Raw genomic sequence first — 26,709 nt, forward strand, 5'->3', positions numbered from 1 at the left:
AACATTTAGCTATTAATTAGACCAGGGATGCTAATTTTGAATTTATTTCTGACCGATGGCGACCCTTGTTAAACGATCGTTAACTGACAAGCAGGCAACGGAGTCCCAGGACGCTCGGACATACTTTCCACCATCCATGGACAGCTGGGGATTTGTGCCGGTCACGCAGCCGCAATGTTCCGTGCATTGTTATGGAGACATGCAGCCACTTTCCTAAAACTGCTTGCGTTCAGGCCGTCGACGCAAGTCCGCAGCTGTCCGCAGAGCATATCTGAGCCCTTCTCCACTGCATCCACCTGCAAGGTTATCAGCTGTGTGTCTGCCTGGCATCATATGTGTGTAGGATGGCCGATTTACCCCGCCAGGCCTTATTGATAGTGGCATATGTTTGGCATACTCTGTGTGTAGGACGGCTGATTTAACCCGCCAGTCCTCATTGATATAGTGGCATTTGCATGTAGCTATTAGCTGGGAGCGCCGTCCATCAGAGAGCCACGAACTTGGCAGAATTTTTTTTTTTTAAATGGTTAACTTGGTTAAATAAATAACCCTATTTTTCTTTTACAATGCAAAAAATGTTTGTTTTAATAATATTGTTTTTAATAAATTAACATGTCAAAATTCTTATTGTCGGTTAACGGTTAATCGTTAACATCCCTTTTTTAGACATTTGTGCGTTTGGTGGGTGGGAAGACAAGTAATAACAGCTTGAAGAATCAGAATCCAAAAATAGAAACACACAAAGTATTAAAGTGACAGGGTTGATACAATAACAGTTGTCTAAGAAATGTCACACCTTACAGTCTTGTACTTTAAACCTTCCTGTACTGAAGTTAACACAGATGTTACACTTGATTGGACTTTGTGGTGGATGGCTTTTTGTTTTATAGGAAGCATACATTATTTTCGTCAGCCCAAAATAAGCTGGCTGATGCAGTTGTTGGACGTGCGTACCACAGCCTAACCAACAGCAACAGCAGCAGGCTGTCGGGCAGCACGATGCACAGCCTCGGGGAGTTTATCAGTTTGAACATTTTGCTGCATTAGCATAGCCCCCTTCTATACAAGTGCATGACGATAGCGGAAGAACTGTCAAGTGGCCTCTATTATAGTCAAAAACAGTAGACTGAGCCACAGTTTTACTGGAGTTAGGCTTGGTTCCACCATTGTTAATGGTTTCATTGGGCTGCCTAATGCAGACATGCAAACCTGGATGAAGGCTTGAAGCTGATGGTGAATTTAGATTTCAGGTTGTGGTGATTAATAAATACTTAGCCATTCACATCATGTTGTTGTCTGGATGGTGCAGAGCGACACGTTTTTTTTCCCTTTACAGTTAATTAGCAGAATGATGATAAAAAATGTTTGGTTCAGCAGTTCATGTGATCGTATCAATCCAATGCTATTTCAGTCATAATTCTTATGTATTTCACGTAGCAAATTTTTATATCATATCTAAAAATGTGACTCATTCGAGTTTGCTTCTTAATGCATTTCAAGAATAAAGGGTTAATAGTCCCTAGTTGTTTTCATGAGGTTTTTTTCTTTTGGATTTTTACTGGTGATCTAAAGACTGGATCTAAGGAGGGCGTGCCTGTCAAATATACCACACACTCTAAAAATGTCTTGAATTAGTAAGTCAGAAGTGGGTTTTGCCGTTGGTATACAGAGCAGACAGAAAGGAGAGACCCTGGTTACAAACCAGCATCTTCCTGTCCATCATGGTCCGTACAGTCTTGTGCCTTGCCAGTCTCCCAGTTGCAGGCCCGACACTAGCTGCTCCCTCTGTTTGGTTGTTTAGAATGGCTTAAAGCAATGGAAACAGTAAGTGGTCCTCGTGCTGTTTTTCATGTTGTATTGTGGCTATTTGAATGTTGAATTAGAATGTTTTTGTAGACATTGTGGTTTGGGTAATTTGGTTTTGAGACCTCAGTTCTTTCTTGGCCTGGTTTAGGATTAGTGGCAGTAGGAGTTTGTATCACATGTCTTTTATTTGGCTTTTAATGTAATTAAATACAGGGTATAATGGGTCATGTGTACATGTTGGTAGGGGCATATACTACTTAAATCAAATTATGCCGTAATAATTGGAACCTAGCAAGTTTGGCTTGTAGTATGGTGTTCCCAGCTCTGCTTTCTGCCATTCTTATTTTGTCTCATAGACCTTTCCCTCTTGAATGTTCCATTCTCCTTCCATGTTATTTCCCCCCAGCTTCCCCAGCCTTTTACGGACTGCTTGGCCCTACTCTCCAACGGCTCTCAATCACCCTCTTCAATTCTCTTATCACCCAAAGCCCCCTCACAGACACTTAACTCTCCCCTCCTCTTCTACAAGCCTTCTCCAGCTTACTCCATGGTAGCAGACTTCACCATGTTTTCTGTATAAGTAGAGACTTCTACTCACCTAAACCAGATGGGAGCCCTTTAGGTCTCCTATAAAAAAAGCTACTGCAGCACCTCGTTCATCTTTTCACCGCTGGGTGTTTTTTTTTGCAGTCACTGCCTTCTGCTTCAATAGGCGCCAGTGGCCTAAATTTGGAAAAGCGTGTTAATTTTTTACCCCAGCTGGCAAGGCCCAGTAAAGTTCAGCCTCACCTGCTGAAATTTTAACCAGTGTTGTTCCTGAGGCTTCTGTTTAATTCAGAGAGCAGCAAGCCTTTAATGGTGTGCTGAAAACTCAAAAATAAAAGCTTTTGGACTTCCATTTGTTTAAGAATACATGACCTGCTGATTCTGTCTGGGTGGTACTCTCCTGAAAGAAGTTAGTAAAATTCCTTAGAGCTTCATATCTAATATTGATTTCATTTTCAATTAGTCTATCACTCTTTTTTTGATTGTTTGAGTGTTTCCCTCACCAAATTTACAGAACTTTTTTGAAATGAAAAGGAGCACTATGCTCTCAAGGGTAAAGTGGAAATGTAGAACACATGACATCAGACAACCTGTGCTTGAGATCTCTGTTATGATTCAGATTTTGAGATTATGATTTGTGATTGCAGTCTTAAACAACAACTTATTTATGATTATTTCATAAAACTGGACTGTGAAGGACTCAAAAGAATGTTCTAGGCTATATCATTAGAAATATGCATTGGTAAGAGAAGCACTGTGTCCTCAAAGTTTTATGTCATTCTCTTGAGGTTTTATGTTTTATTAGACTAAATTTTTCTGATTAAATAACAAGCCTTATTTGTATGTTTCTGGAGTCTGTTGGTCTCTCAAAACAATAAATGATGTCCTTCTCTCATCATGTTTACCTCAGGAGCTTGTTGGTTGTATTGTATTAGTTGTAAGTGTTTATTTTTATTTTAATAAATGTAACGTTTAACAGAAATTTCACATAGTGTACTACTAGTGTATTGTAATAAATATTGTTATAGCATGATATGGAATGTTTTGTGTAAACATTTTCAGCCATTTTGCCTAGCACTACCTGCCACTAAATTCAACCAATCAAGCAGTTGAATTTATGGTGTATTTACTGCCTAACAGAAATGTGTAATCAGTTGCATCTCAATAATAATCAAATTATTTCTATTTGTCTGTCTCAGGTGGTACCATGGCAAGCTAGACCGAACCATTGCTGAGGAGCGGCTGCGTCAGGCCCGGAACCCTGGCAGCTACCTCATCAGGGAGAGTGACCGCCGGCCCGGTTCCTTTGTCCTGTCTTTCCTCAGTGTGACCAACGTGGTCAACCATTTCAGGTAAGACAGAGTACATGCGACAGGCAGAAATAACTTAATCTCAGTGATAGGCCCAGTCTGAATCTACAACAAGAACCTACTTATATGCCTTAGGGAGAAGTAGGTTTTTGTATTGACACATTCAGGTGGTGCTGTTGCAAATTATTTAGCATGTTTGAAGTAGCTATTTTAAGAGATGTAACCTTACCTAACCTGACTTGACTTGCTGGTATACACAAATGTTTGTCCAATGAACTATTTTTTATCCATCGTTATCCATTGCTAAAATTTACTGGGAAGCCAAAACGGTCCCAAACATGGAATTTACATGAAATGGGACAGTAATTTGACGTGCCATTTGTGTTTACCGTACCAATTATAGAAGCCACGTAGAGTTAGCTAACCTCTCTAGCATGGTATTGCTAACATTGTACAACTGAGAGAGCTATGTGGGTGGAATAGTTGGAATAATTTGGTCCGACATGAACTGTTGCACCTCTATTGTCTATAGAGCCCTTTTAGTAGGTGAAATAGAACAAAACATGGCATTTCACAATAAGCAGGCAGCATGCCACCCTAAAGTACAGTAGCAGATAAGGATAGGGGAACTACAGAAGTTATTCATTACCCGCTAACCAAAAGGGCAGAGAGCCACAGACACTGCAGTGAAAGATCAACCTCAGATATGAGCCGATACTGAAAGGAGAATATTTAGGTTGGACAAGTGGTTTCCGGTGCTATGCCATGCCATCGTAGACCACATCAGCCTATTTGTCTTAACAGTCATTCAAACAAACAGCATGCAGACATAATGCGTATCAACTTGCACACTTAGATGTCTTTGTGTGTGGGTGGACCTGAAGTAAAAGAACAAAGATACCACACCGTCTAGCAACAATACCTTGGGGTATTTACCAACCTTATAGTCAATAAAACAAAACAGATTAGGCCTTACAATATGTCCTCCCCTTCAATGGATATGTTATCATCAGTATGAGGGTACATTTATCCTGCAGCTCACACATAACGGGTAAAGATATGCTCTTTCTGATCAAGGGCAGACAATGTGACATCTTCTACTTAGTTTTTTTGGCTAATTTAGAGTGGCTCACTTGAAGATGGGATGTGATAAAGTGGAAGTATTTATTAAAGCAGCCATATTATGCTCATTTTCAGGTTCATAATTGTATTTTAAGGTTGTACCAGAATAAGTTTACATGGTTTAATTTTCAAAAAACACCATATTTGTGTTGTACTGCAGTGCTCTCTCTCACTGCTGCAGATCCTCTTTTCAGCTGGTCTGTTTTAGCTACAGAGTGAGACCTCTTTTCTTCTTCTTCTTCTTCTGTACTATCTTTGATTGCACTGCACATGCCCAGTAGCTCAGATGTAGATCATGTCAGCTAGCTAGCTCCATAGACAGTAAAAGAAAGGCTGTTTCTACAACTTCGGTCAGTTACAAGGCAGGATTAGCTGGGAGACTTCTAAATGAGGGCACACATGTAAGTAGTTCTTTTGTAGATTATGGTGAACTTGTGTGTGTTGTAGCAGTCCTTTGCTATTGAGAACGAGGTAGCATGCTAGCGTTAGCATGCTAGCGTTAGCCATAGCGTTAGCATGCTAACGCTACGAGCTAATGGTTGTGGTTAGCCTGCTCGTTTCGGCTTGTGACGTCACAAGCCGTGCCGATTTTGAACAGCTCACCCAGAGACTGAAGGCAGGACACATTCAGAAACCGTATCTCACTCTAAACAGCATGGATGGATTTTTTTCAAAGTTTGTATGTGTGTGGAAGCACCAGAGACACAAAATAACACCCCAAATCCCAGAAAAAGTGATTTTTTCATAATATGGGCACTTTAATGATCAATAAGCAGGCTACTGAGAATAACATTTTGCATTTCCAGGTGGCACCCAGGTTTCTGCATTCCCTGTTGTGTATTTAATACTAACTGTAAATACTTGAAGACATAATGTGGGCGTGTGGTGAAAGTCCATCTATCAGTGCATATCTGTCCAGGCCATCGCGCCGATTGTGGTCATTGAAACACCTGTTTTCATCATACTGCCTCTCAATGCATAAGCGCATATTTCTCTCAAATGTTTACTCTCTTCTCTTTTTAAAGCTTGTTTTTTTTGATGCACCTATAAGTAAACTGTAATTTAATTAGTATTTTAATAGTATTTTCCGCTACTACTCTAATGCTCATGTTTGACCTGTTAGTCCTAATTTTAGTCTTTAGAAAGCAAAAAGGTTTGTGCCCTGAGAAATCGTGGACATTTTTTTTTCTCTCCAGAAAATGCACTTCTCTAATTAAGTAACAATGACATCATCTTCTTCACTCACATTGGTTTAACCCATGATGTCATTGATGCTGGAAGGAAGGATCCCTTTTGTAAGGGAATCATGAACATAAGGTTAATTGCGTGACACCTACACTTCAATTGATTCAGTTGATGTCCTTAGATTGTGCACAGATCAAATAACTAATCGCACGAGTGCATTTATTATAAACAGTCATCAGAGATCCATTCAACTGATGAGCAGAGAATTAGGATTAATGGCTCTACAATGGGATATGGTTTGGAGCAGTACTTTTATCATACCATTGTATTCATTCCCTGTAGTGATTTTCAGTCCCAAAATGCAAATAGCTCTTTCTCTCACTGTCTGAAATCCTCTTTACGTATGTATTTACTATTTTCTGGCATTTAAGGATTGTGGCACAGCTGCTTAGTCTTATTGTATATCTTAGTTTATATGTGCTGTGTGTCATCTGCAGTGTTGAAGCACTGATGAAAAACAATGTTGTCCAGATAGATCATTTCATTGTCAAATGAATCAAAGTTGAATGTTTTCTATTTCCTTCACTGCCCAGCAATTAGACAGTATTTAAAAATAACTGTGCTGTCTTTTTTCATTGTTGTGTTTTCCCTCAACAGGATAATCGCCATGTGTGGGGACTATTACATTGGTGGGCGGCGGTTCTCTTCTCTATCAGACCTGATTGGTTACTACAGCTATGTGTCTTGCCTGCTAAAAGGAGAGAAACTGCTATCGCCAGTGGCACCCCCAGAGGTAAGACTGACTTTATGGCTGGGAGTAAAAAGTAGATACTACATTTTAAATTCTAGCATATTTGAGATTTTGCAGCACTCCCCTGCAATTTTACGCAATTCTAAACTCCTTCAATTGCTTGTGGGACATGACATTACTTGATTTGCTTTTTTCCCCTTGTAGTTGTTTTTTTAAATAAATATTGCAAAATGCACCTTGTGTAAATAAGATAAGGTCCTCCCAGTAGGTTAAGGGTGTCATATTTGAGCTGAAATTGTGCAATATAAAAAATTCTCTTTTGGTTTCATTTTAAAGACTATACATAATGTAAGGGCGGGGCATCTTGGTTTTTTTCTGTTGGATGAACCATTACTGTGGTTTGCATCTTTGAAAATAGACATTTTTATAACTTTATAGTAGCATTTTGATCTAAATGAAATTGGCAGCTTCTTGTTTTCAGTAATGGATCACCCTGACCTGGTGAATTCGTCTCTTATGCTGTTTGTAATAGAAAAGGGAAATAATTTTCCCCAGAGATCTAGCAAAACTAAATTCAGACCTTTTTAATCATGTCAAATGCATGCAAAAACGGTGAGAATCAACAGTAAGGTATGCAAAATGAAACCTAATGTCCTGAAATGTTGACCAGTAAAATTACCTGATTTAAAGTTTGAGGGTTAAAGATGAGTGGGAAAAATCTACCTTGTCAAGTTAACTTGAAGTCAACCTCGATTCCTTTATTCAGCCACTTGCTCAATGTACAAGGGTGTATTTTATTACGTCTTCCTTTTCCCTTTTTTTTTTTGCCTTCAGGCAGTATTCAGAACTGTTTTAGGCTAAGTTTAAACTAATGCTAATTAGCTTTTGTAGCGGAGTGTGATATATCTCCCAGAGGGAGTTGTAGGAGAATACTTGATTTTGTGCAATAATTAGGAGATCTAACATAGATGTGGTTTTGGAAGGTCAAGGCTAAAAAATAACGGTTTTATACTTCGTGTGCATGTTTCCACAGCCTGTAGAAGACAGGAGGAGAGTCAGGGCCATACTTCCATACACCAAAGTGCCAGATACTGATGAGATCAGGTACGCATCTGTGTGTAACTGTACAAAAGAGACTTTCCTTGTGTTATACCATTTTCCTATCCATCCAGCCGCTTTCTACTGTCATAAATATGATCCGTAATCTTTGAGACACAGACAAGCCCTGATGATTTCCTGGGCTTAAAAATATAGTATTTGATTATATTGCTCCCTTTGATTTTTGGCCATTTCACAGGCCTGCTCTTCCCCTCACAGCAGCCTGGAAAGCACATCATCTCACTTATTAATGAAAAACATGATCCCAGCTATCCCTGATTTCCTAAATCTGATAAACATCTGTCTGAAGTCGACCTCAACTCTGAGTCTGCCAGGGAGCCACTGGCTTAACGGAGTGGATAGACATGCAATATTTACCTCAAATGTTATGAGTCAGAGGAGACACCTGCTGGTAATGCTCTGGTATTACAATAGTCACTAAATAAATAGACACTTTATGTTTTACATCATCCAGATGAGAATGCTTTGATGTAGCAAAAGTGCTATAGAGAAATATGGTGTCATATGTATAGCAGTTTATAGTGGGTTTCACACGTCTTTTTTTTTTTTTTTTTTTAACCTTTTTCATCCAATATGCACAATGTCACACTGTTATGGCTTTCTCCCTATGCCCTTTTTGACTAACTTGTATCTTCAGCTTCCTGAAAGGGGACATGTTTATTGTTCACAATGAACTGGATGATGGCTGGATGTGGGTGACCAATGTACGCACAGAGGAGCAGGGCCTCATTGTGGAGGATCTGGTGGAGGAGGTGGTAAGTACAGCACAAGATGTGAAGGCTATATCTGTTTTTTAGAAGATGTGTTTCAAAACTTCAAAGACAATTAAAGACGAAATTAATAGTGGCATCAAAAGAAACCAATGTGATGTGACTACAATATATCATACCAAAGTGGCATTAGCATAGCACCCATGGTAGTGATTTGACATATGAATATACAGAATAGCAGTCCATAGACGTCACAAAGACTTCAGTCATTGGTTCCTTAGCGTTGGTCTCTTAACAGATTTCTGTTTCTGATATTTTTCAGGGGCGGGAGGAGGATCCACATGAGGGAAAAGCGTAAGTTGTGTTGCACTGAACTCACTTGTCTTATTATCCAATATCTGATCAGTTTGTAAAATTCCAAAGCAGGATGAAAAGGTTTACATGCATACGTTTCCCATTAGATTCGATTCTCTATGATGCAGCGACTTATTAGTCAACGTTATTTTGTAATAGTGGTTGCTTTGTTTATACTTTTAGACAAAATATCATTACAGAATAATATCTACCCTGTTATTTCTGCCTCTTTGTTTGCCTCTATTCACACAACCTTGTTTCCTTTGTCCTTATGAATAGCATGACAGCACATTGTACACAGTATTAGTTATTATTGTCTCCTCACCTAACATGTCCTTCAGCTTTGGCAAGTCTTTAATTTTGACTGAGTTGGTGACTCTACCTAAAAAACAACCTTTAGTATGCTAGATGCCTCTGTGAGAGGATAGAAATGATTCATTAAATGATGAACACCTAAGTGTTTCTTTGGACAATACATAGATAATAAAAGGGCACATGTGATATGTTTGTAGAACCTAGTAATTCATTTTGCAAACATTTGATAGTCATTTTATTCAGATGAGTATTGTTTAGGGATGTGGTTGCAGTAGGTTCTACTGAACATCTGCATTTTGATGATTGAACTAATTTGATTGCCCGTGTCTCTTTCTCGATCTCCTGAACAGCTGGTATCACGGAAAGATCACCAAGCAAGAGGCCTACAACCTGCTGATGACAGGTACCATTCCTCTTTGCCTTTCATTAGGCGAACATTATTAATCACTTGTGACGTTATTGTGCATTGTATTTGTCAGAAATGAGTTGTGAACTCCATTTATCAAAATACAATGCTGAGCATGCACTACAACCTCTGTCTTTCTCCCTCGCTCTGATTGTTTTGCCGCCTCTCATTTCATAGTTGGCCAGGTGTGCGGTTTTCTAGTCCGACCATCAGACAACACACCTGGGGACTACTCCCTCTTTTTTCGCACCAATGAAAACATCCAAAGGTTCAAGATCTCCCCCACCCCCACAAATCAGTACATGATGGGGGGGAGGTACTACAACAGGTATGTCTGGCAACGTGCCTGCTATCAGCGGTCGTTATAACAGGATAATATCAAGATAAATTATATGCTAATTGTAGCATTTTTGAAGTCGTAGCCAGCGTGTACTGTGTATTTGGACTGGCAGTTTAACGTGCTGCATTTTGTTTGCTCTCACTCTCTCATTGGCAGTGTTGATGACATTATCGACCATTACAAGAAAGAGCAGATTGTCGAGGGCTACAACCTGAAAGAGCCAGTTTCAGTGCAGGTACGTACAAATGTATATTAGCCTTATTGAGCCTTAATGGGATGGCATTTAACCATTTAAGGGGTTGGATAATATTTAAATACTCACATTGAATATACCCTTACTGCCTTGCAAAATATCCAAATATTGATGTCAGCACATACCACTTTGGACAAAGAGTAAATGCTGAATTCTGAAGAGACTATATTGCTGAACATCTCTGTGGGGCAATAGATGTAGCACTTCATTTAAAAAAATAAATAATTGAATGTAAGCTGGCCCTTTGAATGGAGTTGATTTGATGGTTGTGTCAATGATTGATTTTGTTTTTATATTCACTACAGCACCAGGAACAAGTTCTTACTGACACAGTGGATGGGAGAGAAATTTATAACACTATCAGACGGAAAACAAAAGACGCTTTCTACAAAAACATTGTCAAGAAAGGCTACCTCCAGTTCAACAAAGGTATATATGTAACATCTGCTTTGTATATAATTTTTCTAAGGACATGCAGTAGCTCCCATGTAATACCATGAATAATATTATATCTGTCTTGTCTTGTTGTCATGTCAGTCAGGATCTACCATTACAATAAACATTTCTGTGGTTCCTCTCACCTTTAGGCAAAGGCAAACGATGGAAGAACCTTTACTTCATCCTGGAGGGTAACGATGCCCAGCTCATCTACTTTGAGAGTGAGAAGAGGGCCACCAAACCCAAAGGGCTAATCGACCTAAGCGTGTGCTCCGTGTATGGTGTGCATGACAGTCTGTTTGGCAGGTGAGATGTCGGAATATTGCTCTTGGTCTAATTCAGTAAAGTTGGCAGGAAGTACTGTCACTCAGCTCTGAATGATCAGTCACCCAGACACCACATGAAGGCAATTTCTTTAAAATGATGTATCACACAGTACAAAGTAATTCGACATCTTCTTTTCTATTTTACTTTTTCAGGCCACACTGTTTCCAGATTGTGGTCCAGCACTTTAGTGAGGAACAGTACATATTCTACTTTGCGGGGGAGGCTCCAGAGCAGGCACAGGTAATAAGAGGTTCAGCACCGCCCTGTCACTGATAACTGTCTCATCAAACGGTAGAAGCACATGCACATCTATTTTGTCAAGACGCTCCAAAAAACTAACTACTGTATGTGTTCTGTCTTGAAGATGCAACACTGTGAACTGCTCCTGTTGTTTAAAAAAAGAAATACATTTCCAGCCCAAACTGGTTGTTATCAGACACAGAGGACTATTGGATAATTAGTTACAGTGGTTATCAGGACCTTTGTATATGACGAGGAGCCAGTCATTTCTTTCTTCATAAAACAAATAAGTACAAACGGTGTGAACAGTTTACAGTGTTGTGAGTTCTTAAGGAGACAGAGCCCATGACAACCATGTTTTACAAGTGTTTTGACAGTGTCTGTATTTGCAGGATTGGATGAAATGCCTTCAAACTTTCTGCAGTAACTTAAGGAAAACCACTCAGCCAACCTCCAACAAAAGGCTTAGACAGGTACGTATTCCATCAGCGTGTGTTCATGTAGACAAAGTAAAGCAGTAGATGGATCACATCCAGCAAGCCAGTAAAAATGTTTTTATCGCTCAGGCGTAAGACCACCAGCAATTAGTAATTGTAACATTTGAAGTTCATAATTAATCAAAGTTGAGCATAACTGTGATAGGGAGGCCACATGATTGAAAGCCTTTAAATAGTTTGAAAGGTCTGAAGTGGCTAAATGCATTTATTAAAAATACCTGGCTTATCATGGCTGGCTTGTCACACATTGAGCAAGTTAATTGTACTGCCGTTGTAAGACAAGTCAATCCTTTTACTGCATAATTACACCTTTCCCACACAACTTGGCTCAACTCAATTTTTTGAAGGCTTCATGCCTAGCGATCCCTTAAATATGTTTTTTACTTCTTTTTTTTGTCATTAAAGTTTTTATTTACTTACGTATACATACAGTAAACCGACAGCATCCTTACATTTGGTTACCAGATGTACAAAGGCCTATGATACATGAACATATTTAGAAATTCCAAAATAAACATCTACCAGTTAGAACTGTACGACCAAGGCATTACCTTGTCTCAGAGGGGCTATAAGCAAAAACACTGTCCCATGTCCTCTTAAAATTCCCATCATCATTATTGACCCTAGCTAACATGTGTTCATATGATACTGTTTCAAACATAAATTCCATCTACTTTTCCAGAATCTGAGAATAATTCGGCCAGTCGTGACCACCCCAACCTTTATCACTGTGAAGTCATACTTTGAAATATTTGGCATTTCTGTTTGGTCCCCAAATAGACATAATCTTGGTGATAAAGGTACCGTCGAACCTAACCACTTGCCTTTGTATTCTAGTACTTTTTCCCAAAATGGGTAAACAAATTCACACTCCCAAATGGCATGTCAAAATGTTTGTTTTACTTTTAAAGACAATAAGGTTCATTTCATCTATAGCTGGCTTATTTAACAAATGAGTAACTATTAGCAATTCTTAGGCAAAAAAATCTGTAAGGGCTATGCATGTTTTATTTTCTCTGTGAGACAAGACAGACAGATTGTGAACAGGAAAGATCAGATTGTGTAGAGGTGGGGTGGATCATCAGGAGTGGGTGGTAATGGCTGGACATGCTGTAAAAGAAAGCAAGTGCAGATTGAAAACAGTCTCTTGCTGTCCTCCTTAAGATTTCACATTCTCAAAATCTTCTTTTGTGTTCATTAACTGTTTTCGATTTATTATGTACATTTTTAGTTTAGAATATTATTGAATATGCTCAGCAATGATTACAACCCATCCATATGTATGTATGTTATCTGCTGCGTACGTTTTGCATGCTTAATCCTTTTTTTTCTCTCAGGTGAGCAGCCTGGTGCTGTATGTGGAGGAGGCCCACAAGCTGCCAGTGAAATATTTCACCAACCCCTACTGTAACATCTACCTGAACAGTGTCCAGGTGGCTAAAACACACCCTAGGGAGGGGCAGAACCCTGTCTTCACAGAGGAGTTTATCTTTGAGTGAGTCTGTCACATATTTGAATGTGAATATTTTCCTCCTTTGGATTCTTCACTGCTCTTTCTCCCTCTCTATGTTATCCAACTCACATTTCCAGCAACCCATTTTCTTTGAATTGCTAACATTTTTTCCTACTGGTTTACAGAATTATAGAATATATTTATCTGTTGTTTCAGTGACTTGTCCAGTGAAATCAACCGATTTGAAATCAGCCTGAGCAACAAAACAAAAAAGAGCAAAGAAAGTGACATCTGTAAGTACATTTGCACATTTTAAAACAAATGTAATCTCTGTGGGTCTCTACATTCACCTTATCTCCTTTTGTTTCATTTCACAACTGACATCTCTCCCACCTTTTCATGCCTCAATCTCTCTCCCTCTCAGTGTTCATGCGTTGCCAGCTGAATCGTCTGCAGAAGGGCCAGATGATTGATGAGTGGTTCCCTCTCAGCTCCCACGTGCCTCTGAAGGGCATCGAGCCGGGCTCTTTACGTGTACGTGCCCGCTACTCCATGGAGAAGATCATGCCCGAAGAGGAGTACAGCGAGTTCAAAGAGGTCTGATCGGCCGTAAAGCGTTTTTTGATTGCAATGTTCATTAACTGTCTGCTGTTATTCACTTAAAATGACAATGATATCATTGTCGTGTGTCGTCTGCAGATGATCTTGCAGAAAGAGTTCCACGTCATCTACGGTCTGGCCCATGTGTGTGGTCAGGACCGCACCTTATTGGCAAGCCTTCTTCTGCGGATCTTCAGGCACGAGAAGGCTGAAGCCCCTCTACTCAGGACACTCAATGACAGAGAGATTAACATGGAGGGTGAGGAAGCAAGCAATAATAACAAAAAACGTGATGTAAAAACAAGCAATATGGATAATAAATAATGGATCTGCATACATTTTACCCAAGGAACCCACAGTATATTAATGTTGAATGAAATGTAATGTGAATTGGTGCTAAAACCTTCAATCCTTTTTCATCGCAACACCTCAGTCTGCAGTGTTTTACAGGGTTCAGCTTTAATGTTTTGGTTGTTCGTGGAGACGCTTCAGCCAGAAACATGTACAACCATGTACGCGTACACTTGCATAACCTTCTCTGCTTGTGCACTGCTACCAGACGAAGCCACAACATTGTTCAGAGCGACCACACTGGCCAGCACGCTGATGGAGCAGTACATGAAGGCCACAGCCACACCGTTTGTCCACCATGCTCTCAAAGACACCATCCTCAGGATCATGGAGAGCAAACAGTCCTGCGAGGTAAAGACCTACACAGGGTTTTTCTCTCTTACACGCAGCAATACAAGTCTCTAACCTATTTTCTCCTGCATGTATCTGTGGTACACGGTTAAAAAGCACATGGCATCTATATATCATATTCAATTTCAATTCAATTTTATTTATTTATAGTATCAAATCATAACAAGAGTTATCTCGAGACACTTTACAGATAGAGTAGGTCTATATCAGTGCAGTTGCTCTGCAAGCCTGGCCGAAGAACATACAGTGACACAGCATCAACCAGGCTGAGGTCGAGGCTGCTCTGTGAGCCTTAGTCAAAATCTATATTTTTTAAAACACTCTGCAGTTCATAAGGCTCTGACACACCAACCCGACGGCCGACTGTCGGCAGAAAAGGCAGTCGAACTGATCAGTCGGCTCCCCGAGGTCAAAAAAGTGCCCCGGAACACACCAGAGCGACGCCGACTGAGGGGAAGTTCTGCGCGTGCGCGAGACATAATACGTCTCCGTAACAGCAGACGGCGCTAATCTGTATTGTCGCCCAAAAAATGAAAACCGGAAATGACGGAACTTCTCTCTAGACCTAGTAAACGCAGAGCACGCTGTCATCAGTCATTGTTTTCATCAGAGAGTGTTGATAGTAGTCAAGAAGGATCGTTGTTGTCATTACTCGCTGAACGGAAGAAAATACGATGGCTAGTAATAAGAAGATACTGGCGTTGTCAGCTCCGGTTTTCTCGTGCACTGATTCGCTAGTCAAGGGCTAGCACTCCACCAATCAGATTGGTCATTGAGTCCGACTAGTTCAACAAGTCAAATCGGCCAAAATGAACGTCGGCACGGAACACACCGAACGGACTCGAGTCACCGACCTCGCCAGACTGACCGATGGCCGATAATCGTGTTGGTGTCAGCGCCTTTAGAGAGCTCATGCACCCATTGATATGCATTTTTAGTCAGTGCATAAGCTTTTGTGTTTTTCTTTACTTCTCGTGTTATAAATAAGAAAAACTCAAATACATTTACCAGTGGCTGATCCACATCTACCCAACGCACACAATGTATCAACATTACATGCAACGTATAATGTTCCTTTTACTGTAGAATGGGATGAATTAATTCTTTTAGTTCATGGTTCACAATCATGTATTGTGAATTTGAATGAAATGCTTCTGTCTCTCTATCTTCGCTTTTAAGCTAAACCCTTCCAAACTGGAAAAGAATGAGGATGTGAACCTGAACCTTGCTCATCTCCTCAACATCCTGTCTGAGCTGGTGGAGAAGATCTTCATGGCTGCTGAGATCCTACCGCCGTAAGAACAAACCCACATATACTCACACACGGTGGTGTTCTGTGTTCTGGGTAGATCACTCAAAACTGGCTGTTCATGCAGAAATACAAAGCCAAAGGTCTAATAAACCCAAATAATATGTCATTGTCTCTCTGTGATGATGACCCATCCAGGACATTGAGGTTCATCTATGGCTGTCTGCAGAAGTCTGTGCAGCAGAAATGGCCCACCAACACCACCATGCGAACCAGAGTTGTAAGGTAAAGAAACACAAATACTCAATGTCGGACACACTTCTTTTGAGAGTTGAAAAGCTGTCAACATACCTTTTTGTCTGTGTTAACTGCCCATTAGAATTACAACTTTAATTTTAGCATGTTATGTAGCGTTAGTTCCAGGCCCGTATTAAGACAATGTGGTGCCCCTGGGCACTATACTTCAAAGTCCTCTGAAAGAAATACGAGTTCTAGGAAAAGAAGCGCAGACTGTGGACCGGTCTTTTACACTTCTCTGCATACTGAATAAACTCACAAAGCGCACCGTCGTGCTGTGTGCTTGGAAAACACGGAGAAGGGTTGTGCGCAACCAAGTCTCACCCAGAGGTGGGGGGGTTTGTGTAAAAAATGTTTTTCTTTGCTTGCCAATTACAATGAATCAAGAAAGCCAACCACTTATCATTTTTATAACATTGATAAAATTTTTCGGGGGGTTAAACTGGCCACTTTTGATTATTGTTAATAATTAAACAATTTAGGAAAACATTGTTAAAGCTTGTGTCATGTGGTGCCCCACTGGTTGTGAATGGTTGGTGCCCCTGGGCACTGGCCCAAGTGCCCTTATGGATAATCCAGGCATGGTTAGTTCTTATTCAGTCCAACTTAATTCATCTATTCTTCTTCCAGTGGCTTCGTCTTTCTAAGACTCATCTGTCCTGCCATCCTCAACCCCAGATTGTTTAACATCATTGCTGGTAAGCATCAGTTGAAAAACACACAAAATCCCCCTATTTGCCATGTGACAATGTTATAATGTGTGTTTTATACTACCCTCTCTTCTTGCAGACCCTCCATCTTCAGCAGCAGGCAGGACCCTCACACTGGTGGCTAAGTCTGTCCAGAACCTGGCCAACCTGGTTGAATTCGGTGCTAAGGTGAGGATCATGTACTTGAAACAATAGCATGCAGTTGAGTAGAAATATTGGTTTTGACAGTGGCTATACATCAGTGGAGTCATTTGCAATGGTATTTGTTACGTCTGCTGTAAGTTATGATAGACTCATTCTACAAAGGGTTGTTCTATCCTCAAACAGGAGCCCTATATGGAGGGTGTGAACCCTTTCATCAAAAACAACAAACACAGGATGATCATGTTTCTGGATGAGTTGGGGGTGAGTAACATTCTTTGCCTTCCGATCAAATCCTCAGAAGTCTCCTATTCTTCCTTGCCGACCCTGACTGCCGACTAAACTTCACAAGCTTAGCAAAATGTCCACTGTGTTTGTAGAATGTCCCTGACCTCCCTGAAGCCACAGAGCACTTTAGGACGGACCTGTCCCGGGACCTGGCTGCGCTGCATGAGGTCTGTGCCACACACTCAGACGAGCTCCGGACGCTGAGCAACGAGAGGGGAGCACAGCAGGTCAGAGACCGATGAGATGCACTGCTGTGCACGCACAGGACAATGTATGCCGCCCTGTTTCTGAGGATTTATCTAATTCCTGTTTCCTCTCTGCAGCATGTGTTGAAAAAGCTGCTGGCCATCACAGAACTGCTCCAGCAGAAGCAGGCTCAGTATGCCATGTCCAACAGCAACAGGTAGTACTGCACTCCTCCTCTCCTCCCATCTTCCCATCCTCCACCGGAGTGCAGCGCAGAGGAGACCTAGCATGCTCTACCCTCATCACCATGGCAACCCCCTTCATCACGTCTTCCTCCAACAGTCCCGCCCATCCCCACCCACCCACCATCTTGTCCCGTTCACCACCAGAGAGCTATGCAACAACCGCTGCTGAGTACAACCAACACAGTACTTAAAACACAAATACAAAAACAACTTGCACCAGTGACTGACAGCTGTATGCACAGGAAACATATTTTCCCCTTATAAACTGTGTTCACAAATTCTGACTTGGGTACATTTCATTCCCTTCATCATGAGGGCCAAATATTAAGATTTCAAGAGTTTCTTTGTACTCACTATGTGTTTTGATAGCACAGGTTGCCAAAGTGTATTTCCCCCCCCCCCCCTTTCCCCCTCCTATTCAATATGAGGAAACTGACCAGAAAAAGCTAGTTCTCTCAGTGACCTTTTCTTGTAACTGGATTATGAGCGATAATGCTTTTTATACTGTAATTGACTGACTTATTTTAAGGTTGTGACAATATCCGCAAAGTGCTAAAACTAGCATTTCTGTCTATTTTTTTTTTTTTCTTTGTTTTCTAGATTGGAACAAAGTCTTTCAGAAAAGTATGGTTATTTTATATTAAGAATAAATTCTCTTGCTGGAATCATGAGTATATAAGTGAGATGAGCTGCATTTTTTTTTTTTTCCTCCGATTGTATCAGCTATTTTTTGATTATTTGGTTAAGTCTTTTTTGAAACTTCTCAATGCCAGACAAGACACATAATCAGAGAAACCAAGTAAAATGCAATTGTTTACAGCAGTAAAAAAATTTCAATAGTACGGACTGTATCAGACATGCATGCACTTATTAAAGTTTTTGTAAAGTAGATTGAGTCATTCATTGACCCCTGACAAAGGTGGAGAAATGTATGCACACAGTTCATGTGGCTTTGTTACATTTATTAACTGCAGAAACAGTAAGACAAAATGTAGAAAAATATATTTATTCTTACTGCAGGACAAAAGCAAACTCAAGTTTCTACAATATCCCGTAGAAAGTAAATACAACATGTACACATATGCAACTATATAACTGTCTATGACACTCCACTGTGCTTTACATAATGGCTTGGTCATCCAACCATGACAGTTTAATATTGAAATTAACTAGTATATTAACTTTAAATCCAAAACCATTTTGGGGTAAATGCTCATGCCAGGTCTTCATCAGTCCATTCCTGCAATGACAAAGAAAAGTTAATTTCAGAAGGATTTTACAAGAATGATGTAGCTTAACGAAGTCTGTCATAATGTCAGCCTGTAATGCAAAATACTGTCTCACCTCTTCTGTTAAACGTGGTTCTTTTGCTACATGACCGTCTTCTTCATATCCTCGCTTTCGTTTGCTGCAATACAAAAGTAATTTTACTAAGAGCAGTTAAGTCAACGCGTAACAAAACGGCAAGTTTAGAATAACTCCAAATCAGAACTTATCTTTGCAAGCCGTAACTGTTGGTGAACATTGTTCATTCTGTTCAACCCCTTCAAGTCCATTTAACACTCATCGTAGTATATAGATAATGTGGCATCTAGTTTTATACTACACCTTCATGATCACCAATAGTAGTTGTAGTTTCCCCATGTCTTTTCATTTTCAGTCGTTAGGCAACTTCATTTAGACCAGTTCACGCCATGTGTGAATATATACAGTATATACTGACATAGCATTTTAAGTTAAGTGATTCTCCAAGCATGTGCCTTTTACAAACATGTCCACTTTATCTTACAGGACAGAGTGCACCATCATGTCACTGGCTGCTGCCATCCAGGTAATGTGAGTTTTACAGATCCCCCTCCCCCCACCCTTACCCGAGAATCAGTGTGGTAGTCAGACTGCACAGCCAGCCAGCCAAAGTGAGGCCTCATCCCATGAGGTGCCCGACCGAAGACTTGAGTCAGTTTGTATTTATAAGCATGTGGCCTAGATTCCTGACAGTTCAAACACAATATGGCTGTTCTCCATGGGAAACCACATGCTGCATGTCTGAAAACTGTCCTTCCAAAGCCCCAAAATATTTCAGACACAGACAGTGTGAACTGATAAAAATTTGATAAGAAGCCTTGTCGCATAAGACCTTGAAGAGATGATTTCTATGAAGATGGACCTGAGATACAGTCTACCGCAGACACGTCTGACCTTTTATCCTGGTATGCCTGCCACTCCCTCAGTTTGACTGGTTACGATTGGTGATTGACACGACAACCAGACAAATGTGGCACCCTGATCAGCCACTCCTTTCCTTGGACAAACACTTGCGAGGATTACAGGGGAGGCAATCCAAAGTCATGAAGTAGCGTTTTTCTGCCGTCATCAGGGAACTTTAAACACAGCACCTCTCTCCAAGATGACACAAGCCTTAACTCCGCTTTCTACACACCATCCGCGCGGCCACTTCACCTGGTTTTATTACAAGCTCTTCCTTTACACCACTAATGACTTCCACCGTCTTTGTGTATAAACTACCACGCAGCACTGGAACCACTTGTTACATTTTTATATAATGCTTTGTTTGTTGATATTATATACTTAGGCTTGCATAGAAGTAAAAGGTGTTTGTGTATGATCTAGCTGAACAGAGCTGGAAGATAGTCTAAGAGTTTGTAGGAGATCTCTGTAACCTGTACTGTGCATGTGTTAACCCTGAATGGATCCTGCTATACAGTAGTGTGTGGGCCTACATATATGCTGCTCTAACCAACATCCCCCCCCCCCCTCCCCCCCCCCATGAGCCTTGGGGGTGTGAACAAAAGCTTTCATGCATTTGCAGTCTCTCTTGCTGTCCTGCCATCACAGGTGGCGTTTCAGTACACCTCTGCACCGACTATTTTCATATAGATTCATCCTGAGAAGTCATGCCACGCACAGATTTATCAACTTCAAAGTCATAAGGGGTCGGCCTCGTGTGCCTCCTGATGATTCAAGCAGCTGCAGAGTCTGAATCTGTGCCTGTCATAGCTCAAGAGTTTACCAAACTGTTTACTGTAGTTGCACTTAAAGATACCACGGACCTCACCGACCTCACCAAGTGTTAACAGGCCGCTGGCGACAGACAAATGATGTCGAATGAGCCTAAACGTCTCCTCATCAGCGATACCAATATCAGCTGTGCTACATGGTATGGGTGATGTAGGGAGGAATGTGGCGTGCTGTTGTACTTGCTTTCTGTATTTCATACAACTGATGATGTGTTCCTTTTTATTTTTCTACCTTATACTGAACCTTTTGCATCTTAGATACGACAACCTGGCTAAAAATAAAACTGTTACTATGTATGACAACGGAAAACTTGAGTCGCTTACTTGGGGGCGTGGGCGATAGAAATTACACTGGCGATTACAAAAAGCATACACACACACACCAGCACCAATGCACGACGTTTCAGAACATTTGGTATTGTAACATTAACTGCTGAAACTAAAAATGTGCTCAAAATTACACTAAACTAGTTCTGTCTCAATATAAGGACTAGATAAGACATTTCATTTTCTTCACAGTAAAGTCACAAATTCTGACTTTTATAATGGTAGTGTGTAGTGTGACAACATATTGTGGTATCGGACTTAATCTCCTTACTTGTTTGAACTGGCAAATTCAGCATGAATCCTCTCCAACTTCTTTTTGCAAGCATTCACCTCCTCTGGTTTGGGAAGTTCATACTTCTTTAAGAGGGTTTTCATCCCTGGATGAACAGAGAACACATGTACTTAAAATGTCAGCTAAGACTCGTCCTTTGCATCGTTACAACATTGGCTCAATATCACCATCTCGTGGTGTCACACTGGAGGTGCACTTTACTTACGTCTCATTGAGTCATACATCTTTGACAGAGTCTCTTTGTCCTCTTTCAGTCCCAAACATTCAGTCAGGTAGCTAGGCAGGTGAAACAACCCAACAAAAGCATCAGTGTTGATTTGCACATTTAACAATTCTTCTTGAGTGACATTTCAGTTGAAGGTTTTAGTTGTTTTTTTTTTTTTATTCTGGTTGCACGTTTCCCTTTAATGGCAATACAAACAAATGAGTTAATGATGGTCAGCTGATTATTTAAGGAAATGTCATGCAGTTTATCATCACTAAATCAAAATCCACTTATCAAAATTCACACTTAGCAATGTTCCTTGTTTTAACCTGAGCACGTCTATAGAGACCCACCTCTCCATGCTGAGACCGGCTCTCGAGGCGCTGTTCAGTATAGCTGTTAGAGCGATCTGAGAGGGGGGGAACAGCAGTCCTGCGTCTGTCATGGTTGCCTGTGTCAGAAAGTCATCAGCACTCTTCCTCAGTGACTCAGGGTTCTCCAGTGTGGGGTATCTTGTCTGAGAGATGAAATGTATAAAAATAAAAATAAAAAAAGGACAGTTCATTGAGACAGGACAAAAAATGTCAACTATTTAGTAGGGATGGGATGATGTGCTTTTGTCCCGATTCGATTCCTTCACGATAAATGGGTGCCGATTCGATTTGTATTGCGATTTTCATTCATCGTGATTCTAGAAGTAGTGCAATTCTATAGTATTGGGATTACCTTTTCCTTCTTTAACAAAAACAAAAGTTGAATAACGCACTTCTAGAGACAATATATCATGAGACATTTCTAGAAAACTAGTTTTCTAGAAAGAATGCACATGACATGTCAGTCAGTCTGACATTTATTTCATTTGTAAAGAAGTACATAACATGGATTTTCTGCATTTTCTGCATTCGCTCCGTTTTGCTGGAAACGGATATGATGTAGTCGCCGTCGGAGGTACCGTATAAAACAGAAAATATGAAGGTAAATCCTTGTTAAAAAAATAAATAAAAAATACTGATTCAAGGGAAAAGAATCAATTTAAAAAATGGTCGCAAAAAAAGAAATCTCGATACATACGATTTTTTCCCCCCCCACCCCTACTATTTGGTTAGCTAGTTATGATATTTTATGAGTACATGAGTAATATTTGAAGCTCTCCAGTAATCCCCCTACCTTGAGGTCGATGAGCAGGCCCTCCATCGGTCTGTAGGGGTTGTGCACCACCAGGTGAAAATTGAGTTGTTGGATCAGCAGCAGCTCATACTCCAGGATCTGCTCCAGAACCCTTTCCTGCCCTGCCGGGGTCTCCTGCACAAGGTTGCCCACAAACTGGGTGCTGGACACGTTGAACTCATCCACTTTACAGGACAGGTATGCACATGTCAGCCTGAAACAGGAAGGGGAGTTTGAAATAGGTTGCATAGACCACATACAGTAGATCAGTACTTTTTTTCCCCTCAGCCCTAGTTGCCAGTTAATTAGATGCCACTGCCATTGTGTTTCGAATCAAATTGCAGATGTGGGCGGCCCATTTAGATGTCCAGAAACCAGGCTACAGCTGAGAGGATCTGACAACATATTGGGAACTGGCCCGCCACATGTACACACCTTTTTAAAACTACGGCTAATAACACAAAGCAGAGATATGTTGATAATATTATGTATCTGCTCCAAATAATATTGCTTCTAGCATTTTGGAACACACAACTGGAGTTCATTTATTAATTCATGTGTTGATTCAATAATTGGATCCTACCACTATTATCTAGAGCTAGGACTAATTGTTCTTTTTACCCTTGTGTTGTCTTCCCGTCGACCGTGCACCTTTGCTTTTCTGTTAGGGTTGAACGATATTGACAAAATGTGATATTGCGATATCGATATTAATTTTGATATTTTTAAACAAATGTAAAATTACAAAAGTTACGGGAAAACACATCAAAATAGATTCTTAACAAATTAAACAAGTTTTCTTACAACACAAGGTTTATTTCAACTCATATTGGACTGGTACAACATGAATAAATAAATAAGGACCATGTCTACAGAACAGGACATGTTTTACTGGTTGTACAGTATAAAATAAATAAATAGAGAACAGGACACAACTTTTCTTTTGCTTCTCTGATTCGTTCCATTTTGTTGTCTCTATTTCTTCACTTACACTGTCACTCTGTTGAAATATGCACACACGTCACATGGTACGCTCCATAGGGTTTGTGACATAGTGGACCCGTGTGCTGACGTGCACTAACATGTGCAAGTGCTACGGTAACTGGCCAATGAAACATTATCATTATAGCTTTTCAAGTGGGCTCTAAATCAAACACAACTAAGCCACACAGCCAACGGACGGGACGCAGCGCTCCACAAAATAAAAAAAAATATTGCATACTTATTGCGACACTTTCGATATAATATTGCAATAACGATATTGAGTCGATATATCTTGCATCCCTATTTTCTGTGTAAAAATGTAAACTTTTTTCATTGTTTTGGTTATCTTTTTTGACACTTTTCCCGATGTTTTGATGATTTTGTCACTTTTTTCTGATGTTTTTGTCGATTTTTTCGGTGCTTTTTCTGACGTTCTTTTATCTTTTTTTTTTTTTTTTCCTCAAATGCTACAAAATTGACTAAAACACCCAAATTCAATGAAAGTAGTGAGCTGATCATTTTAATTTATAATATATATTAAATACTTGTGAAGAGCGTTGTACGGAACCATCCACGTTATTTCTTTTTGACAATTTGGTTGAAAGAAACCCACATTTCTGATATAGAAACTTCTTTGAAAACGGGTCAAATTTGGAAATGCTTGCTTATTTGATTCCCCCTCAAACATATGTGTACTCACATGATAATCCTAGGGTGGTACTCCATAATGGAGTTGTTCAGGTAGAATCTTCTGAAGTACATGATAGCTGTTCCCTGCACAGGAAAGACACACACAGGTCAGATATCTTCCGGCAGTAATATATATTATTATTATATAAATATATTGTTCTCATACAGATGTAAAGAAAGCACACACATACCACAACAGACTTGGGCATTGCAGGCTTGAAAGCATTGCAGAAGTCCAGCATCCTCTTCTCATAGTGTCGGAATAAAACGTCTTCCTCATGACGCTCCAAGAACTTGGACTCACTCAGCCCAGGCTGATTCAGACAAAGAGGCGGGAGGAGGTGAAGGAAACGGTCACACATTGGACTTTTGTTCTTGCTTGATGTTGATTTTGTGTAACGTAACGTTACTAACTTTACTTACCTTCCCACTTTCTAGTATCTTGTTACGGAATTTCTGGTTGGCCTTGTATCGCTTCTGCTCAACTTCGTTGTCACTTTTAAAGATCCAGTATTTTCCCTGTGAACTGTTGTGGAACATGGCTGCAGGGCGAGGAAACAACAACAGTGACAGTAACGCTTAGAGTTGTTGCTCACAGTGTAACAACTTTGCACTAGCATTAATTCACTTTATGTGTGTCTAAATATACGCTAGTCCAACAAACCCGGATACCGTTGACGACGACAATGGTGTAATGAAGGAGTAGGCAGCTGTGTACCAAACCGCCTCTATAATTCCTCGTGAAACTTAAAATCAACAAAATACGAAAACGTACACCAGCAATAATAAAATTGATGCGCGTCGCCACTCTCTTGCGTCAACGTTGTCCCGTTTTGATGACGCGCTAGTACCGTAAATTTGGATACAGTACGCACAAGGAATGTGTTTATCAGTAGGCTTCTCTCTCTCACTCACTCACACACACACACACACACACACACACACACACACACACACACACACACACACACACACACACACACACACACACACACACACACACACACTAATTTAAGTAGGCTTGGGATTACAGTCATTTAAAAAAATGCAAAGGTTTCTGGCTCCAACACTATTGTAATCTATACGTTACAAATTCCTACTTAATAATAAATTTAGCTTCGGCTAGGCTATCTATTTTTTTTTACCAAAGCATTTTGATTAAAAAAAATTTAACTTTGCATTTTGACAAAAAAATATACCACTTATGCAAAGGACCACATCTGGGTGTCCCACATCTTGAGAAGCGTTAGACAACCAACCTGCTCTTGAAAAATAAAATGAAATAGATGGATAAATGAGTTTTATCCACAAGGCCCTATCCTTACATGGTGTGTAAGACTATTTGTCCATACAATAGCCAATCAGTTATCAGGAAGCCTGCTTTGATTTGCACAGTTCCCTCCACTTCCTCACTCACTACCTGGTTGAAACTTCAGAATAGTTGCTTCATGACCATGTTGGTCAAATTCCTGGATTTGGATCATTTTAGATGAAGAGCATAGCCTAACAGAAATTGAATCACAGTATGTTTAGGTGGAGCCACTCAACCCCCACCTGTGTTTCCTTATACCGTAATTTGCATAAACATGAGTAATTTATGAATAATAAATGCCCTTGCATTCAGCGGGAGCCATTAATTTGCATATCACCACAGCTACAGTTTTATTTCCTTAGTGCGGTGTTATCATGAAGCCCTTCAAGCCTGCATAAACCAGAATCAAAGAAATAATGCTTTAACAGGTATGTGCTGAGGACTGTTTTATTATCTTAATCTCTTTCTCTACAGGCGGAAAAGATTTGAACTTAAATGTCTGAGCTCTGTCTGTGATAGGATGTAAAACGCTACAGCCTACGTTCAGTGTGCGCCAGGTTTACATCTACAGTATCCATCGCTCGGTCTTGCCCTGTCAATTGCATAAACATGAAGTGCCGATGCATTATTGATGAGACCATTGCAACGTGTACTGTGTGTATGCTTGCGTGTGTGCGTGAGTGACTTTGTGCATATACGTCTGTTTTGTCAGTATAACCAAACACTTTTCCTTCTGCTATTTCGCATAATTCTGCAGTGTGGTGGTGTAGATGACACATTTTTGTCTTTTTTATCTTGTGTTAGAATATCTTAAAACATATGTATTTTGTTACATTGATGTTGAATTTTCTACTCACAGTTTTGGCAGTAATCAATGCAGCTTGCAGTCTATTTATTTACAGAAGAAATGCTTGGATGCTATTGAAACTGAGGCAGCGAGTAAAACTCTCTGTGTGTATTGCTATGAGTGTGTGTGAGAGATGGTTTGGAAGAGAGAGACAACATGTTAGGTCAGGCGTGAGTGTGTATGTCTGTGACAAAAGGTTGTGCCTATATAATCTGACAGGCAGTGTTTAATGGAAAATCAGACTTGGGTGATTTGGT

The 26,709-nt window shown here is 40.2% G+C and overlaps 2 protein-coding genes across 4 annotated transcripts in view; one reads left to right on the forward strand and one right to left on the reverse strand.

Moving 5' to 3' along the window:
• rasa1a (RAS p21 protein activator (GTPase activating protein) 1a) overlaps positions 1 to 20,931 on the forward strand; it is a 38,236-nt gene extending 17,305 nt beyond the window's left edge. For both annotated transcript variants that reach the window (XM_035994123.1, XM_035994125.1), the window contains 25 exons: positions 3,552 to 3,704; positions 6,627 to 6,762; positions 7,754 to 7,824; positions 8,477 to 8,594; positions 8,872 to 8,903; positions 9,569 to 9,621; positions 9,802 to 9,952; positions 10,121 to 10,199; positions 10,523 to 10,646; positions 10,805 to 10,961; positions 11,135 to 11,222; positions 11,615 to 11,695; positions 13,057 to 13,214; positions 13,389 to 13,465; positions 13,597 to 13,769; positions 13,872 to 14,031; positions 14,332 to 14,474; positions 15,654 to 15,769; positions 15,922 to 16,008; positions 16,651 to 16,718; positions 16,810 to 16,898; positions 17,058 to 17,135; positions 17,252 to 17,386; positions 17,483 to 17,562; positions 19,382 to 20,931. In XM_035994123.1, the coding sequence (XP_035850016.1) occupies positions 3,552 to 3,704; positions 6,627 to 6,762; positions 7,754 to 7,824; positions 8,477 to 8,594; positions 8,872 to 8,903; positions 9,569 to 9,621; positions 9,802 to 9,952; positions 10,121 to 10,199; positions 10,523 to 10,646; positions 10,805 to 10,961; positions 11,135 to 11,222; positions 11,615 to 11,695; positions 13,057 to 13,214; positions 13,389 to 13,465; positions 13,597 to 13,769; positions 13,872 to 14,031; positions 14,332 to 14,474; positions 15,654 to 15,769; positions 15,922 to 16,008; positions 16,651 to 16,718; positions 16,810 to 16,898; positions 17,058 to 17,135; positions 17,252 to 17,386; positions 17,483 to 17,562; positions 19,382 to 19,430 (2,656 nt within the window). In that variant the 3' untranslated portion in view covers positions 19,431 to 20,931. The remainder of the gene's footprint in view (positions 1 to 3,551; positions 3,705 to 6,626; positions 6,763 to 7,753; positions 7,825 to 8,476; positions 8,595 to 8,871; positions 8,904 to 9,568; positions 9,622 to 9,801; positions 9,953 to 10,120; positions 10,200 to 10,522; positions 10,647 to 10,804; positions 10,962 to 11,134; positions 11,223 to 11,614; positions 11,696 to 13,056; positions 13,215 to 13,388; positions 13,466 to 13,596; positions 13,770 to 13,871; positions 14,032 to 14,331; positions 14,475 to 15,653; positions 15,770 to 15,921; positions 16,009 to 16,650; positions 16,719 to 16,809; positions 16,899 to 17,057; positions 17,136 to 17,251; positions 17,387 to 17,482; positions 17,563 to 19,381) is intronic.
• ccnh (cyclin H) lies at positions 18,581 to 25,135 on the reverse strand. 2 transcript variants are annotated; one of them, XM_031308785.1, is made up of 10 exons: positions 24,966 to 25,135; positions 24,717 to 24,835; positions 24,485 to 24,607; positions 24,304 to 24,377; positions 22,620 to 22,833; positions 21,806 to 21,969; positions 21,453 to 21,523; positions 21,227 to 21,332; positions 18,935 to 18,998; positions 18,581 to 18,830 (listed from the first exon to the last, which is right to left on the reverse strand). In XM_031308785.1, exons 2-10 carry the CDS (start codon positions 24,831 to 24,833, stop codon positions 18,804 to 18,806), a joined length of 960 nt encoding a protein of 319 aa, XP_031164645.1. In that variant the 5' UTR covers positions 24,834 to 24,835; positions 24,966 to 25,135; the 3' UTR covers positions 18,581 to 18,803. The 2 variants fall into 2 exon arrangements, with proteins under 2 accessions (XP_031164645.1, XP_031164648.1); XM_031308788.1 differs by having other exon boundaries at positions 24,958 to 25,135.
• Positions 25,136 to 26,709: the final 1,574 nt, after the last annotated feature.

The sequence above is a fragment of the Sander lucioperca genome, chromosome 2 (genome assembly GCF_008315115.2).
Source record: "Sander lucioperca isolate FBNREF2018 chromosome 2, SLUC_FBN_1.2, whole genome shotgun sequence".
NCBI lineage: Eukaryota > Metazoa > Chordata > Actinopteri > Perciformes > Percidae > Sander > Sander lucioperca.

Excerpts from the sequence above, each read along its gene's own strand:
- ccnh (XM_031308785.1), bottom strand. The coding sequence starts at position 24,833 with ATGTTCCACAACAGTTCACAGGGAAAATACTGGATCTTTAAAAGTGAC. Across the intron at positions 24,608-24,716 it reads AGATACTAGAAAGTGGGAAG|CCTGGGCTGAGTGAGTCCAA; the intron begins GTAAGTAAAGTT and ends TGTCTGAATCAG. Across the intron at positions 18,999-21,226 it reads GAATTTGCCAGTTCAAACAA|CAAACGAAAGCGAGGATATG; the intron begins GTAAGGAGATTA and ends TTTGTATTGCAG.